The sequence below is a fragment of the Cydia pomonella genome, chromosome 8 (assembly GCF_033807575.1).
Source record: "Cydia pomonella isolate Wapato2018A chromosome 8, ilCydPomo1, whole genome shotgun sequence".
NCBI classification, from domain to species: domain Eukaryota; kingdom Metazoa; phylum Arthropoda; class Insecta; order Lepidoptera; family Tortricidae; genus Cydia; species Cydia pomonella.
The window spans coordinates 1548484-1567353 of record NC_084710.1 but is presented as its reverse complement, the minus strand read 5'-3'; the positions used below and the strand labels follow the sequence as shown (position 1 = coordinate 1567353).

Below are 18870 nucleotides of genomic sequence, written 5' to 3'. Positions count from 1 at the left end.
ATTATATTGAGATTTAGAGCATAGACTACCACATCTTCATAAGTTATATTGAGAAAAAATACATTATTATAATGTAAGCTTTTATTTATTACGTTATGTGTTAATTCCTTTTTTTACCAGAGGTATCTTTTAGAAACCTACCCTTGTTGTGACATATGTATAGTTATGATAATTTTAATTGAACTTGCCTTGTGCTCTTTCTACGCAAATCTGTTGCTGGGCTGTGCATATTTCAGAACCATTGTCATCTGCAATAAAAATAGATTTAGTAGATACTAATGACCACCCGATCATGCTAAGCTTAAAGAAATTTAAAGAAACACAGAAAAGGCCATTAATTAGGCAACGTTTCGACCAGAGATTGCCTAAGTGATGACGTTTTCTGTGTTCGTTTAAATTTCTTTAAGCTTTAGCACAATCTCGTCGCACCGCCTTATGAAGCATTCCACAGGATGTGCTATACAGACGCATTTTAATTTATATAATCGATTTTTCTAAGGTTTAATTCGTTGTAAAATATTCTTAGCATTTTATACCTGTACCTACGTAATACTCGTAATGGTAGACGATTTATGAAATTCTCTTTATTTGAACATTTCATAAGTGTAAAAGGAACATAAAAACTGTCTTCTGAGGTGCCATTTCATTGTATTATGCGTCAGTTGATGTCTTTGGCGTTCAAAGGGTTAATAATTAAATTCAAAGAAGAGAAAAAATGATGATGATAATGAATGATAGTATCCTGAATATAAATAAATATTGTGGGACATTCATAAACAAATTGACTAACACCAACAGTTAGCTCTGTATAATATAGTATAAAAAAGCCTTCGACAGCGTTGAAACATGATCGATGATCGTTACTCTAATCTCATTAAGAAGATATATTATATACCAATGCTAGACTGAAAGTGAATTTGCCGCCACAAACAAGACCGGTGAATATCCAAAACGGAGTAGGACAAGGGGACACTCTCTCCCAAAAACGTTTTACCATAGTACTGGAGGATATATTCAAAGCAAAAAATAGGGGACTAAAAATCGAGACACTTCATTAACTTGAGATTCGCTGACAACATTGTCCTTTTCTCAAACATTCCAAATGATCTACAAGGTGTGATACGAGAACTCGACGAGGCATCATTACAGTTTGGATTGGAAATTTCATTTTATTTATTTATTTCAATCAATCAGTACTAACAGTTAAACCTTACGTGCTAATTGCGATTATATTTCTTAGTGTCTAACATGCATTCATTACTTTTAAAGATACAAATGAACTTGAATAAAACAAAAGTCATGACAATCGTCGCAGAAAAGAACAGTGTAAAGACTGTAATTACTGTAAGCCAAGTTGTAGTTGAAATAGTCCGTAAGTATGTATATCTGGGACCAGAGATTATCATGGGTAAGGAAAACCAGGACAATGAGATAGCGGGACGGCAAAGCAAACTCCAACTTAAAATTCGCTCTTGAAATGAACCTCACAACACTACAAAAGGCTCGCATATTTGACCAGTGTGTCCTACCAGTATTTACTTACGGAGCGGAAACCTGGGTCTTTACAAAGAAATCTTGCACAGATTACAAGTAACCCAAAGAGCGATGGAAAAAAGAATGATAGGAATCTCACTCAGAAAAACAAACAAGTGGCTTAGAGAATACGGTAAAGTCACTGATGTAATCAGGCGAATGTGAAAACTGAAGTAAGAGTGGGCCGGGCATGTGGCCCGACAAGACAACTGTTTGGTGCAAGAGGCTGGTAGAGTGGAGACCTTGGGGAGAGTCGCGCCCAACACGGAAGCCAAAAATGCGTTGGTATGACGATTATCAAGAGAACAGCTGGATGGAAATGGGTACATAGAGCGCAAAATAGACTAGAATGGCAAAGATTGAAGGAGGCCTACATCTCTAACATTGAAAAGGGCTTAAAATAAGAAGAAGAAGCTCTATAACGCTTGTATTGCGGGTACTCAGACAAGGATATATACATATAATATTTTATAAATACTTAAATACATACATAACATCCATGGCTCAGAAACAAATATCCGTGCTCATCACACGAATAAATGCCCTTACTAGGATTTGAACCCGGGACCATCGGCTTCATAAGCAGGGTCACTGCCCACTAGGGCAGACAAGTCGTCATAGGGCTCTCAGAAGGGATTTCCATTATTCACGGTCCAGCGCGGCATCTTCCATCTCCCTCGAACCAATGTTTATGTTAATTTTGATGGTTAATAATATGGCCTTAAAATTAAATACACTACTTACGCGGCATGTGAAACCACACACACTTGCACTTTTCGTATGTATACAAAGACAGGCACTCCAGTTGGCAGTTATCCGGTGTGTACGTCGCGAAGTACTTCAGGTTTCTATCTTTGGGAAAGTAGCACTGACGCCTGTGGACCGCGAAGAGAAATGTTCAATACATTATGCACACATAATCATGTCTTGGATTACGATTGGTTTTTGAAATCTTGAACAGGCTGTTGTCAAGAAATTGAGCTGGACCATTAATTTTTTTTTTCAATACGAGTATATACAGAAACGTCTGCTATACCACACTATTTATATACCAGAATATTTGAAACAGACAAAATGAAACCTAGAAGTCTTGATATACAGGCAGTGGATTTAAATTTTTTTTATTTTATTAAGTAGTACAGTCAGCATCACACAACGCTTCTAAAGTAAGTGATGGTTCTGTACGTAGAACCATTAAGACTGTAAACGATATACTTTTGATCGTGAATTTTAGAGATTGATCTATATTTGGAAAAAAAATCCGGAATATCAGATACTTTTGGCGCGTTGTTTCATCCGCTACTATTGATACTGACCGTACCTAACAACTGTCTCAATTAAGTAACAATCATATTATTAAATTCCATCTTATAAAATGAATTTCAACACTTACTGTTCAGGCTTGTAGTTGATCAAGCTTTCGGATGTATTGAGAATACTGAACTTGAGAGCCAAAGAGGTGACTTGTTTAGCAATAGCTGCATAATAATATAGAGAAGATTGGGGCAGGTCTGCCGGGTGCTGGAGATAGATCTGTAACGTGACGTTAAAATAATTTGAATTTCATTGTTTAAAAGGTTTTTCTATTGTCACTTATACGTATATCAAGCTGAGTAAAGATAATTTTAGTTACTCTTTTAATACCATATTAATTTGGACTTTTAAAAAACTCAGGACTTATTTAAGGAGGTTGCCAAAGAAGTTATTCGGGGATTTGGGAGTAGAAGGTAGCTGGGTTTTTGGGATTTGAACTATACCAAGCCAGTAATGTCGGTAGGAAAAAGCGACCAATAAAAAAATGTAGATGGGTGAATCAAATTTTTTTGTTTTGTTATCCTGTCCCGTTGTCCAAGGGACAACAGTGGCACAGTTTGTTTGAAGAGACGTTGTATGCGGTTCTATTAACATGCTTAGTAGGGGGCCCATTATGGACATTGGTTATAACGACCACAAAAACGCAAGTTTAATACATTTAAGTACCATAAAATCAGTATTTCAATGAACTTTTGTCCCCTGGACAACTAATCGTAACCATGGCAACGAGTGACGCTAAAAAGTTGATTCTCCCAGATGACAAAGGATCGATCTCCAATATGAATTTTGATAAAGATGGTTAGACATAAATCAACATCACGCAGCCAAGCTTTCTTCCAGTCTGCAGCTGATCACAATAACTTTTTATCAAACATCTGAGTAAATTTAGACCTATACTTACTTTCCAGCCATTCGAGAGGCTATTGCAAGAGTCATCGATGTCTGCGCTATCTTCTAGGAGTAAAATTTCTAGATCCGGGTGTGCACCATTTTCCTGGATAATGATAATATGATACTTTTATTTATTTAGTATTAATTTGTATGTAACTTTAACATGTGTTTTTCTCAGAAGGAAAAGTGATTGGCTCTCAGACATTTTTCACAACTGCAATGTCCAAGTTGATTAAAAAATTAAAGTTCAAGTAATAAGTCATTTTCAAAGTTGCAGTCAAGTGCAATGTAATGACTAAGGCCAATGTCAAAGTTAAAGTCGAAATGTTTTAGTTAGTCCTAAGATTAAGTTCTAGAATCAGACACTTTGACTTTTACTATAATTAATCGATAATTTGGATTATTTAATTTTACTAATAATCCATTTTTTCTAACCCTTCCTCGACGTGGATATTCCTTCGTCTTTTCTGTTACATTTTCACTGGTTGTGGTATATCCAGAAATTATGTCCCATTTATTTATAGGAGTTGTAGAATTCAGGTATTTGTAATCGCTTTGAATACTGAAAACGACCATGAAAAATTAATAAATGCTTTACATGCGGAAGTCAAATATGCAAACATACAAAAAACGAAACTCATAAATAGTCAAATATAGGAACGACATACAATATAATTCAAATACTCTTTATTGCACACCTAAACACAGAAACAATACAAAGAATACAGAAAATCAAGAAGAGGTAAACAACAGGCGGTCTTGCAAACTATATAAACCTTGTATACTTAAGTTCTTTACTAACATTTACAAATGCGAGTATGTATTGAAAATACATACCTTTTGATCTTGAAGATGTCGTTATAAGATAGGGCGTTGAAGTTAAAACACACACCTTCACGAGTCAATACTTCTGTGAAGTACTGGTTACATGACACGAAACTGCCTCTCCATCGACATGTATACATTGTTTCCTTTAGCTTAGGGGCCATCTAGAAATATGAAAGTTAAAAAAATATGATTGTTAGTTTACAGATAATTATATTTTTTACGATTATAAGTGCCAAAGGGGCCTTCTTTGACACTTATATTGGTATTTTACGTCGTTTCATCGAGTCGTTTTTCACAGACTATGATCTGTTATGAAGTAAAGGTTATTGCTAACAACTTTTTGTTTAACAAAAACTTAGTATAAAGGTCTCCAGAACTGAAACAATGATCCCTTTGAATTAAATCATTTATTTCAATTTATGGTCTTCCGGTACAAATGTCATTTCTACCCTAAACAATTACAAATAAAGATAAATTATTAAAATCACACAATTATTACAGTACTAAAAAATAATTTACAAAAAAATACATAAAACAAAAAATTTGAAAAAAAAACCACAAACACTAATCCAAAATAACGTCGTCAGTCAAAAATCTCACCCCGAGTCATCCCAGGCGCAAAGGTGGCCAAAACGCTCGTCGCATTACCGCGTTGAATCGCGATGGATAATCTCTGCACCAAGAATGACCCGGAGCGGGGATTAAGGCCTCTATTTCGTAAACGGTTCCTAACCTCATTGATGAACTCTCTAGCCTCTAAGCACCAAGAGCCAGCCGTTTCAACCGCCAGAGCCACAAACAAATAGCTGTGCAACCCCGCGTACTTCTCTCGTTTTCTCAGCGCCGCCACCTCACCAGCTGCCCCTGATGCCCTTGTAGTGCGATGCAGCAAAAGTGCTGACGCATGTAGCGTCCCAAAGCAAGCACTTTCCTTTCTGCCAAGGCACTAGCGTCAAAACGTCAGGCCTCTTACCATCTGACTGGCTAAGGCCTGGGGGCTCGAGCATGCATGGGACATTTGCCGAAATAAGCGCTCTCCGGAACAGATCGTTTAAAGCGTGATGGCGTGGGAATCTCCCTACACAACGACCACAACTCAAAGCGTGGTGGCCATTGCTCTCCACCATTGTACCGCAGATGCATAAGTGAGGAATACACACATCGCAGCCCAGGCGAAGAGCCACTCGAATTAAATAGGTATTAGCCATAAATATATTTATGTATTTCTTTCAAACTTTATTGCACATAACAAAGTTCACATAACAAAGTTCAATCTAAGAATTTTCTACCAGTCAACCATAGAGTGAAGCAAATATACGTCAAGGTGGGTGCAGAGAGAAAAAAGTATCTAAATTATGATTATACTTACTCTTATTATATTGTCTACTAGTGATTTATTCGTTTTTGTACGACGTTGCGTTAAAATAGGCCAGGAGAATTTTTCACACACTAGGTAAGCATCCTCCAGCATGATCTTCTCTTTGTCAAAAATTCTGTGGAAACAATATGCAAACATAAAATTTATATGTTTTACAAGAACCAAGGAGTAAGTGAAAATTCCAAATTTGAGTCACGAGCCTAGTTAGAAACACATTTTTTTACCACACTAACCGGAGGAAGAGCAAATTCAAATGAACGTTATTAAAAAATATTTATTATTTTAAAAATCATCACTTTCTAAGTCAATGGTAACAGCCAACATGATCAAAACATCTCAAACATTGAAAAAAATTACTTTGCCAATCTTGTAGATAAAATGCAACTTTCTCATCAGTTTTTGAAAAACCAAGAAAACCTTTACGAGCTGGTGTGGTGAAAAATAATATACCAGCCTATTAGTAAAAAAGAGTGACATCTATAAAAACATAACAAGTAATTTTGTTTATCGTACTAAAAAGAGACGTCTGATACCGAATATAAATAGTGTTCAGGGATCGGACCGGTTTTTTGCAAACTTCAAAATAACCATATACATTATACATATTTCGGTTTATTTTATACTCCAAATGTAGGACTCCGTTGTGTTTTTAGATAACGACTTCGTATTACTAGATTGCCCAATTAGAAATGCAATAATTAACAAAGAACGAAAAACAATCGTGTCCGTTCCCATACAAAAAATACCAGTTTTCCGATTTCCGATCCCTGGTAGTATCGAGAAATTTTGAAACTCGGTCATCAGGAGGAACTTACTCATTATCGATTTCGCTCATATTTTTAGGTCTGCCCCGGCGATATTTTATCCTTCTGTCCGTATAGTTATAAGCTGACGTTTTACATTTCCATTGCGGGCATATGGTTATTGATGGAAACGGTACCTGTAATAAATAAATGGTCGAGAGACAAAAATATAAACAGCTAAGGGATGGTAAAAATATATTCTGTTAGGAGAATTTGTTTGAATTGACTATCCCATGACAAAGCAATCGATAAAAGTGCATTTTCACTTAAAATTACACCAAAAATGGTGTTAGCTTTTGTACAGAAACAGTGAAACAATACTGTGCATCAGTAAAAAAACCTAAGAAAGTTAAATTATCTAATTGTGTCCTGTACTTGTAGCGTGCTTATGAATAATAGGGATAAGGTCAGGCCAGCTTAAGAGTGTTGCTGATAGTACAGTAAATGCCCCAATGTAAGTACCCCATCGCTACACTAGAAGTAGTATGTAAAGTGGACATTTATGTTAGGGCACCCACTGCTCGTGGTAGAATATTCACCATCCCAGGACGTCCCTCAAACGGCACATTGTTGGGGACGCCGTTTAATAGTCAGGCTCATCCCCTTTTTCCTCAGTACAAATATATCTTTATCATTAAAGAGTCCATAGGTGAAAGTCTTCCCCCCCCCCCTAAATCCCCTCCAAAATCAGCCTACCATAGGCCCGGGGGGCCTAAATGCCTAAATGCATTCCTACAGCGTCAAAAAACAACCAATTGTAAAAACTTACCTCTCCAACTGGAACCAACTTCTCGTTAAACGACACGATGACAGGGCTATACCACCACTTGTGCCACACTCGTTCGATCAGGATAAAGCACAGGACCACACTGGCCAGAAAAGTTAATACCCAAAACACTCTGCAATCGAAAAAAGAAGCAAGAAGTCATTACTGCCAGATTAAAGCTGCCTTACGCCACCAACCAACATTTACCAATAGCATTTGTGTAGTCCACATATTTCATTCGGTCCACTGGATTACAACCAATCCTATTGGTTAACAATTCCACACGTCTTCTCTCATCTCTGCTCATCTTCTGCTGAGGCAGAAGATGAGCAGGTTTTCACTGAGGTGAATCGGCAGCCTGGATGTATTTTTTGTGCATTTGCAAGAAACAAGGTAACAAGCTTGAGTTAGTTATATTCGGATGGCGATTTGGCAATTATACTACGTCGGTGGCAAACAAGCATACGGCCTGCCTGATGGTAAGCAGTCTCCGTAGCCTATGTACACCTGCAACTCCAGAGGAGTTACATGCGCGTTGCCGACCCTAACCCCACCCCCCTCGTTGAGCTCTGGCAACCTTACTCACCGGCAGGAACACAACACTATGAGTAGGGTCAAGTGTTATTTGGCTGCGGTTTTCTGTAAGGTGGAGGTACTTCCCCAGTTGGGCTCTGCTCTAGATCTGGAATGACATCCGCTGTGCTGTGCCCTACCACACAAGGCGAGATAACATTCACATTGCCCATACCACAAAAAATAACACTTAAAATGCGAAATGGAATGAAAGAAATCATCTAGCAAAGATTGAAAAAAGATAAAAACAGTACGTCGACGTCATAATGCCATCATATTTCATATTCATTTATTCATAAAATTAAAATTTTACATGTCATTGGTGTAATATTAATAAGTATGTCATTTAAATCACAATTCATCAAAATAATTATCATCAAAAAAAAGAGTAAAATAAAAACAATAAATAACACGTAATAAATAATCAATACAATTTACATAGTCAAAATTAAAACATTACATTAAAATTAAATTGAATTATTATTATGTTCCGACATGTCGTAAAATGCACTTGTGGTCAGCCATTTTTTTACTTTCGCAAAGAATGTCTGATCATTATCAATATTTTTAATGTTGTCAGGTAGTTTATTGTAGATACCTGGCCCCGCAATGAATACTGTTTTGTTGGATTTAGCAAGTCGACAACATGTTGAGTCTAACATATTTTTGTGTTTTAGTGTAATACGTGAACTTTTAAATGTCTTAATTGGAAATAGTTGAATGTTACTCCTTATAAATTTAATTATGTAAAATAGGTACTGTGATATTAGTGTCATTATGTTGCTGTTTATGAAGAGTCGCCTAGCGGGTGATCCGTGTGGGGCATATGATATAATCCGTACTGCACGTTTTTGCAAAATGAATACACGCTGCCATTCTGCAGCCGTGCCCCAGAATTCTAGACCATAGCACATCACCGAATGAAAGAGCGAGAAGTAGCTAGCCCTTAGCTGCTGGGGAGGTAAAATACGCGCCAACCTGCTCAATGCGAAACATGCACCAGACAATTTGCCACACACAACATCTATATGCACGTTCCACTTCATCTTTTTCACTCTTGGTTGATCTTAATAAGGATAAAGGAGGTAGCATTTTGACTTCAGCCGTCACTTAGTTTTGCAGCAAGTATACCTACCAAAAGATTGGATTTATTCTTAAGAGAATTAATTTTATATCAGAGCTTAAGATCCTTTTTAAAGCAGCTTAGTAAAATTGTCGAATATAAATTCTATGATTATGAATATCAAAAAATACTTCTCTATAACGGTGAGCCCAACTTCAGTGATGTACCGAAGACCATGGAGCGTGGTGTTCTTTGCGAAGTCTAAGAAGAGTTCTATGATGAGGAGCTTCTGCCTTTTCCTCCGCTGCTTTTTGATGTGGCACACCTTCCCAAACTCCCCTGGCACACCTTCTTCTTCTTCTTTTCTAAAATGTTTTTTTTACGTGATCGTCAGCAAATGAGCAGACGAGCCGCCTGATGGGAAGCGGTCATCATCGCCCATGGACATAAACAACATCATATTATTATCGTCGGTAAATAAAGGTAATAAAATAAATTCGCTATAAACCCTATAAAAAATAATAAAATAAAATAGATTCGGTAAATATCCCTACCAGGATTTGAACCCAGAACCATCGGCTTCGTAATTGTCTCTTCCAGCAAGGCCAGGCAAGTCGACATAATTAAACTAATGATTTGGCGATCAACAATATTAGAGAATAAGAGATTCGTAGTGATAGAACAAGATTCGTGATGTTACGACATTTTAGAAGATGATATATAATATACATACCTAACACTGGATTAATATTCTCAAACTAATAACAGCTAATATTCTGTTATGTGAATGCTGCCTTTTGCTTCTTTAAATTAGGGTATCTATCTATTACCCTACCCCTAACATAACCTATCAAGTTAACAGCACGACGAGATTGTGGACTCTTAGTTATTAAACGAAATAAAAATGTTTCTTACTCCATTTCCGGACACGGCTATTCACACTCAGCGAGTATTTGCCACTGAATTTCCTTAAATGCGATGTAATATAATTAATTGTGGTAATTGGGTCAAAAGCCACTTCTAATTACATAGGATAGGCAAATAGTACCTATCATTTATTATACTAAATGAGAGCCCTGGGAGTAGTGATACCAAGATTTCCTATTTTACAGGACAGCAACATATAAGAAAATTAGAAATTCGGAAGTTATACTCAGTGTGAAAATTCGGGACACGTCATAAACAGGTTGTGTTTGAAATAAACTTAGTTTTTATAGTTTGGAAAGCTATTTACGTCAGTAGACAAAGGCGGCAAATTTGAAAAATGTAGGCCTAGAGGGTTGTCCACCCATAGAAAGTTTGAATTTCGCGCCTTTTTCTACTGACCAGAGTATATTAAGCACGCTGTACATTTCTCTCTTACCTATGAATTTGCTTAACGGCCTTAAAAATATCGTATTGTCTATTAATCTGTACATACTTATAATAAACACGGCAATGCAGGTTAAAATTTATGCGCTGAGTGATAATTTATCAGGTTTTAGTACTGAATGATCAAAGGGGCCAATGTTTTGTAAATAATGGATTTCCCAAATCTAAATATACATAGATGCTTATTGTTAGATTCTAGATTTTTAAAATGGGCCTGCCCCTATATCTCGTGTCTAACTTCAGATTGAAAATCAGGAAATCCCAAAATTCTCGAATAATTCATTAGGACACCTGGTCACCCTACTTAAAAGACAAGTGCGTCTGTAATATGCTAAAAATTTACACCTGGAGCGGCAATCGAACCTAACAAATTGATTTCAATTTGAATCCCTTTTGCAGTCAGCATTAACATGTGTTATTGACCAAGCAAGCACGACGTGAGAGTGAAGCGGTTTCTTTCCTGGACAAAAATGCTTTCGTATGTCTGTCTGGTTGTTGCGTATAAACCGCATTTCTTAATCGTTTCTCGTAGAATTTTGTAAATTATTTGTTTTTATATTTGGCGATTTAGATTTTGATTTCTTTTTCAAAATGGCAGCGCCAAAAAGTATTCAATTATAATCTGTGACGAAATCGTGAATTATACAACCCACAGGGCCACTAATTCATTACATAATCAGCTGACTGGCTGACAGGCCGCTGATAGGACGGCATAAGCAACACCAAAGAACCCACTTATGCTCTGCTAATCTTTGGGAATCCAGAAAGCTAATACCGGGAAGGGAGTCGGCATTCGCACTATTTCCCCTCTGCCGAAGCACATGCCCAACTAGGCATAGGGCGGTACGTGTTGTGACTCGCCCGTACAAAAAAACAGATCGAGGTGTGCGAGATTTATCTTTGACGTATTTTCTATGTATTTGTGTCGTCATTACAGATTGTATTTTGTATGTAGCTAAAAAGTGCTGTGTGCACGTTTCCCCCACAAAAAAAGTGGCTGTGACATAATCGGACAGACAGACGGATATGACGAATCTATAAGGGTTCCGTTTTTTGCCATTTGGCTACGGAACCCTAAAAATCGCAGAACAACATATCGCTTGGGCTCATCCCTTCCGACGTCTCGGAAGCCGTTGTTGCTCGAAACCTAATGCTCATTCAACATTCTTCACGCAAAAGGATGATTACAAGCGATATACTCGCCTGTTTTTAGTGTGTCATGAATGTAAGAAGTGGGGAAACGAGCGAAATACATATAAGAATAAGATGTGTCAAACTGTAATTAATATTTAATTTTCGAATGCCGCTTTTGAACGATGGTGACAGTGGTGACAAACGGCGTGTAACGCCGCGCCCCGGCTCTGCAAATTTTATCAAACAATATTTCCATTAGTGTATTAAGCCTAAATATGTATGTTTCTTAGAAACATTCATGTGTTTTGTCGTGGACACAGAACTTACATATGTAGTTTTTGTGTTGTTTATGTACACGTTTTAATCAAGTTAAAATACCATGAATAAAATCAAAAGGAAACTTCACTATATTCTCAAGTAATAGTTGGATTGATAGAAAAAGTTCACAGAAACAGGCCTATTTTTCATTTGTATATCGCTAACCAGCATGCCATAACAGAATCATTTTAGAATATATAGCTAGTTATGCAGTCGAGAGATCTGAATAATATGTGAAAATCCGCAAAACGGTTAACTGGGTGGATCAAGTTTTTAGTGTCACTCGTTGCCATGTTTACGGTTATTTTGTCCCTTGGACAACCACTCTTGAAATGATTTAGGGTATTTTAATGAATCAAATAGGTACAATAGTTTTTGTATTAACGAAACGACCAGGCCACATATTTTGACTAAGCTGTAGGGTTAGGCTAGTAGAGTGAGAAGCCTGGGTCTACATGAGATCATTACCTCTTGTGTAAATGTAGTCGATATCGAAACGTGACGTACGTGTTTGCGTTAAGTCTCATTTTGGATGGGATTTAGAAACAGCGCGAAGCGGGACGTTTTCGAAACTCAAAATCCCATACAAAATGAGACTTAACGCAAACTCGTACGTCACGTTACGCTATCGAATATCGGTTTCGTCTTGGCAACATTTTGTATGAAAATGTTTTGGTGGGATTTTATATTCCCTTCTAATTTAGTGACAGTCAACGCTACAAGTAACGCTGCTGCCATCGTCATCCGAACGTAACCATAATACAGTATTCTAGGCGCATTTACAACGCCTCAGATCATTACGAGGAGTAGCCGCGATAACATTCTGTTTTATCGCGGCTGCGGAACAACTTAATAGAGCCTTATTCGACCTAATACTCACCTAGCTCCTTATCTTTATCGATAATAGCGGATTGTGCCACCACTATCTGTTTGACAACCCTACGCTTTAAACACGTCGTAACTACCTTCTTGTGTGCATTGAAATTTGAACTATATCGGCTTCTAAATTGAGCTCAAAATTGAATAACAGAGATCATCAACTAAACGAACGTAATGACATGGTCGTATTTGATAGGGTTGCCGTCGCAAAATAAAACTTTGTCGCAGTAAGCCGTTAAGGTTGCTTCATATTCAAGCGGTGTTGCTATCAACATAGCAATTCTGGATCAGATAGGTCGTATCGAGATGAAATTGAAATCGTTAGGAATGGCACCGATCGACGGGTAAGATAGGCATACAGGGGTTTTTAAATTAACTGAGTTCCGACGGTTTTGCCTGGTACCAAGACGTTTACATTGTTTTGAGTAATCAAATTTAAACTGTCATAGTTTTATATTGAATAATTAAACGTTTTTTTACGGAAAAAGGCCATGAAAAAATACATATAGAAACTAGATTATATTTACAAAGGCGGAGTCCAAAACCAAAAACTTAAAAGGTTAAAGTTGGCGCAATAGAAAGAAAATACAAAAATGTGTCTCATTTTTATTTATTTTCAAATGTACATCGTTACCCTGCATCAGGGATCGGAACCGTTTTTTGGAAAAACTTTGAAATGAACATACAACGTGTCCCAAAACTCAACGATAAGCCGGCACCAGAGGATGGAGCTGCTTATGATTAGTCGAGAAAAAATAAGGAAAAAAATATATCTCAATTATTTTAGAAATTACAGAAAAAAAATGAAATTCATCGAAAATCGACATCCCTAATGGTATTTTTAACGACCATGTCACAAATATTCAAATATTACTGTTTTTTTTTTGTTTTTGGAAACTTAAGTAGCCCTGCTATCTAACACAGTTCTTAAAAATACCAAAATACATGTAGTTTTTACACAAAAAATAATCAAAATTCATTTTGTCCCTACAATTTTGAAAGATTGTTTCTTACAGTCCACTTTCAATCATCATGGTGTAAAAAAATAGTATCGACACCACTATGGCAATTATTTTCAAAAGTTGACGCAACTAACCAAGATTCCAAAATGGTATAATACTTTAGGAAACCTAGTCACAAAAAAAAACAACGAATTTTTAAACAAGAATCGACATTATTTAATGTTGGCGGTAATCACTTTTACTGTACCCAAAAAAGGATTTTTGTTGTTGAAAAATGTTGAATAAATGCAAAGAAATGGTACAATTTTTTTTCCTTTTTTTTAAATTCATTTACTACATTATTAATAAACGCTAAACAATCCAGAATACGGAAAAAGTCCAATACACAAAACACAATCACAGTCCAAAATAATGCCAGGTCAGTACAGTTTGCAGATCACCAGTCCAAAAAGCAAAGCCAAGAGTTGTTAGTATGAGAGCCACATCAATTAATACGGAACGGTGCACAGCGAACAAAGGATCAGAGTGTACTGACTTGAAAATTGTATTAACTACCCACATTTTCCATTGAAATTTTAAAACTTGCAACAACAACCCTTTTCAAAAGTGATTAATATCAACATTTAAAAATGTCGGTTCTTGTTTAAAAATTCGTTGTTTTTTGTTGTGACTAGGTTTCCAAAAGTATTATACCATTTTGGAATCTTGGTTAGTTGCGTCAACTTTTGAAAATAATTGCCATAGTGGTGTCGATACTATTTTTTTACACCATGATGATTGAAAGTGGACTGTAAGAAACAATCTTTCAAAATTGTAGGGACAAAATGAATTTTGATTATTTTTTGTGTAAAAACTACATGTATTTTGGTATTTTTAAGAACTGTGTTAGATAGCAGGGCTACTGAAGTTTCCAAAAACAAAATAAAAAACAGTAATATTTGAATATTTGTAGACATGGTCGTTAAAAATACCATTAGGGATGTCGATTTTCAATGAATTTCATTTTTTTTCTGTAATTTCTAAAATAATTGAGATATATTTTTTTCCTTATTTTTTCTCGACTAATCATAAGCAGCTCCATCCTCTGGTGCCGGCTTATCGTTGAGTTTTGGGACACGTTGTATATTTCGGTTTATTTTATACTCTAAATATAGGACTCGGTTGTGTTTTTAGATAACGACTGTGTTTTTGGATTGCCCAATTAGAAAGGAAATAATTAACAAAAAACGAAAAAATACCGTTTTCGTTCCCATACAAAAAATACCGGTTTCCGATCCCTGCCCTGCATACCACAACAGTTTAATTTTAGTATAAAATAGCTAATAATACAGCCGAGAGATCTGTAAGAGTAGAATAATTTTAGAGTAATGAAATAAAGGGTAAAAACATTTCTAGATAGCCATATCGTCCATCGCAAGATTTTCGCAGCGCGCCATATCTTTCTTTTTTTTTTCAAAATTCCTGGCTTTACGTCTCTTCTTAAGAGCCCGCAGCAAGCTCAGTTTTCCTTACAAACGTAGTTACGTTCTCATTTTAAAACGACTAGCTAGATTACTATGAAATTTTGTACTTACAATAGGATAAGGTATATCTATGCATGTAATTAGTTTATGTAGCTTCAGATACCATAGTTAAAAATACAGTACCATAGTCATCACGGCCTGGCGGTGCGGCGGCAGCAGCTGAAGCTCTTAAGCGCCGCAAATATGCGGGTCTATCAAGCAACCACATATTTACGGCGTTTGCAGTTGAGACTTTGGGACCTTGGTGTCAGGATGCCCATAGGTTATTTAATGAAATAAAAAAAAATGCTCCTCGACACCACTCGAGACCCTAGGGCTGGCTCATTCCTTGGCCAAAGAATCGGCATTGCGATTCAACGGGGGAATGTAGCCAGCATTATGGGCACCCTTCCGCAGGGAACAGATTTGGGGGACTTTTTTTGTTAGTTTTAAGTTAGTTTTTATTTATTTGTGATTTATTATATAAGTCATTCTTTTTTTAGTTTCAATTTTGTCTACTATATAATAAATTAATTAAATGGGAAAAAAAATACAGCTAATTTATATTTTTCATACAAAGCTTGTTTTTGCTCTGTTTCGTTTGTTTTATAAGCTGGCGCTATAAAAACTAATTGCCGGTATAGATATACCTCATGTCATTATTTGTGTAATAGTACATTACTATAGAGGACGGGAAACGAAGGGTTGCAGGCCAAGTAGATATAGACGGCCGAGCGTAGCGAGGACGGATAGGGAGACGCGGCCGGCAACCCCGTTTCCCGCCGAGATTTGTATAGTGCTTTTCTCAAACTTGAAATTAAAACAAAAAATGTAGTCAATTTGTTTTGTGGCGACCTACTCGGCTCGTCACTCTACCAGCGGTGCCTTGCGCGCGTATTCCGCGCGCAGGGCAACAACGGCGATTTGTTGTGCATATTCGTTGCTAAGCAACGGTAGCGTACCTATATTTGTTGATGTTTGAATGCCAAGACGTTGTGTCACAATTTGACGTTAAAAAACAAAAGAAGGTTGCTTTACAGTCCTAGGTGTGTAAGGCAGTATGAAATTCCTTTACATATCATCTTCACTCATCGCACCTGATATGTAGTATTTCTGGAGCTAATTTGACGTAAGTCATGTCATCATTTCATACCAAGTTTGAGAAAAGTGTTATTACAATCCAACACGTAGTTTTAAAATGAGAATGAAACTTCGTTTGTATGGGAAGGTGAAATTTGACCGAGCTTGCTACGGATTCTTAATAATGTGGAAAATGGTACTAACATCGCCGTCACCCCAGTGGTCGCCACAACAAAGCCACCAGCGTCTAACCAATTACCCGATAGCAATAATCAATCTACTCAAATGCCGACGCATCGAATTCTTTTATCCGTCAATCAAACGCACGATTGTCTTCAGACAATCGATCCAATCACCGCATCTTCTTCTCATTAAAACACTCGACACCCTTAATGCTGGATGTTAAGTGTCAGTTTTGAATAATTGTTTATTTATGGAAGTGTAAAGATAAGGTTGTAAAATGTTGATGGAAGATTGAGTGACGTGCTATCGAGATAATGCATGCTTTGTGGTTCGCGTCGCTACCGAACGGCTTTGGTTTGACTCATGACTTCGATTTAATGATAAGTGTAGATTAATGATAAGTGATAGGTATAAGTAATGTGATTATATTTACGGAGTCTGCATTAGACTGAAGAAGGAGAGATCTAGGAGAGCGTATATGAATCAATTAAGGAAAAACTCAATGTCATGTCACATCAGGCTGTCAAGGAGAAGGCATTACACATGGAAATTGGTCCACCGACAAGACTTAAATATATGATAACCACGCGTCTGCGTCAGCCTCTACCGTTATATTATAAGCGTCTCATTAGTGTTTATAGTATTTTATGCAACAGTTGTATAAGAAGGGTCAAAAAAGGCGAGTGGCGTGAGTTACAATGTGAGCCGGAGCCGAAGGCGTAGGCGAACATTGTAAAGGAATACGCCACGAGCATTATTTGACCTACTTATACAACGTTGCATACAATATTTTTCCTACGAGTCAACAAAAATAAATCTTAATTTTGGTAAACAAAGCAAAAGTATATAGCCAAGACGCGCGAGCATACCTTGTTACGCGCCCAGCCTGCCCCGGGCCACGGCCGGCCGGTCAGCGACACCTCGTAACTCATGAGACCCTAGTACTTGCTACTTGCTAAATTAAATTTTTGGACAGTTTTTTCTCAATTTTGGCCACCGTAGCCTACGGAGACTAACAAGCAACGCTAAGCGGTCTTCGTAGTCTATGGGTGTTGCTATATTACGGGTGTCACATACGTGTTTCTGACTTATGAAGTAATTATATTTACTATGCAACCAAATGAATATTTTGTAAGTTGGCAGCAATGCACTTAGTTTAAAACTGTATTCGTTTTGGTTTTGTTAGGTTGGTAGCCATTAATCGCAGTAACGTTATAGCGATTAAAAGCACAAGAGCTTTTATGAGGAATAGACAATATAGACTTTTCTTGAAACCTTTTATGTATGTTCTTATATTCGTGTTAATGAATGCATAAATGACAGATAACAGTAGAGGAGTAGGAAAAAGTATAAAAAAATGTATCTGTTATTTCTGAGGCGTTTATTTCACTCTGAACAACATAGCTACCTTTTCTCTTACATTAGTACTGATTAATAGCCATTTTTATTTCGTACGTACTTACAATTAACTTCATGAATAAAAATTGCAGTAATATATTATAGACGTAGATTTATGAATCTACGTCTTCCCACGTCCACTTTCCCGAATGAAGGTTGAGGGAGGCGATGGCTGAGATACACGTCATACTCGTGAACGGGTGCTGTTTGTGGAGACCGGTCTGTTTAAGCTTACACGGGGTACAGGTTATGTTAAAGTATATAACTTTACTTTTGAGTGACATTAACGTGAGACACTTCATTCGGTTCTTGTCTGTTTTATTTTTTTTGTCTTTTAATTATTTATATAAGAATTCAAGCCTTGGCGACCCTCTACATCTCTAAGGATAATTTAATATATTTTTTATATTTTATCTCTGACACTTAGAGACTTATACATCTCTAAAGAATTTTAGTATTTTATGGTTTTATTTTTTTATCATAGTTTTTTTTGTGTAATTTGACATTTAGAGACAGTATACATCTCTAATAAAGTAATTATTATTTCATAGATTCGATATTTGTAATTGTTTATTTTATTTTATTTATTGTTTGTAAAAATGGACATGTAAAAGTGCCCCTGTGGCCTATTTGCTGAATAAATGTTTGATATTTGATATTTGATATTTGATATTTGATATGGTGTCAACAATATCGGGTTATTATAGGGAAAAATCCCAGTTGATACCCCTAGTAGCAGATGGGGGAAAATCCCAGTTGTTACTGGTAACAACTTGGTGGTAACAGCTGGGAACAACCCACAATGTCGGGAATAATATTTTTATTATTAGAAGACATGACATGTTTTAAGTCAAAGTCAATGAAGATTTACTTTGGGTCAGTTTGATCACGCCT

At 36.6% G+C, this 18870-nt stretch overlaps 1 protein-coding gene across 1 annotated transcript; it reads right to left on the bottom strand.

Moving 5' to 3' along the window:
* Window positions 1–33: 33 nt before the first annotated feature.
* LOC133520356 (pickpocket protein 28-like) lies at window positions 34–10802 on the bottom strand. Its single transcript, XM_061854732.1, has 11 exons — window positions 10065–10802; window positions 9341–9514; window positions 7517–7646; window positions 6760–6884; window positions 5936–6059; window positions 4576–4727; window positions 4174–4300; window positions 3749–3841; window positions 2927–3066; window positions 2278–2408; window positions 34–248 (listed from the first exon to the last, which is right to left on the bottom strand). Exons 1-11 carry the CDS (start codon window positions 10067–10069, stop codon window positions 175–177), a joined length of 1275 nt encoding a protein of 424 aa, XP_061710716.1. The 5' UTR covers window positions 10070–10802; the 3' UTR covers window positions 34–174.
* Window positions 10803–18870: the final 8068 nt, after the last annotated feature.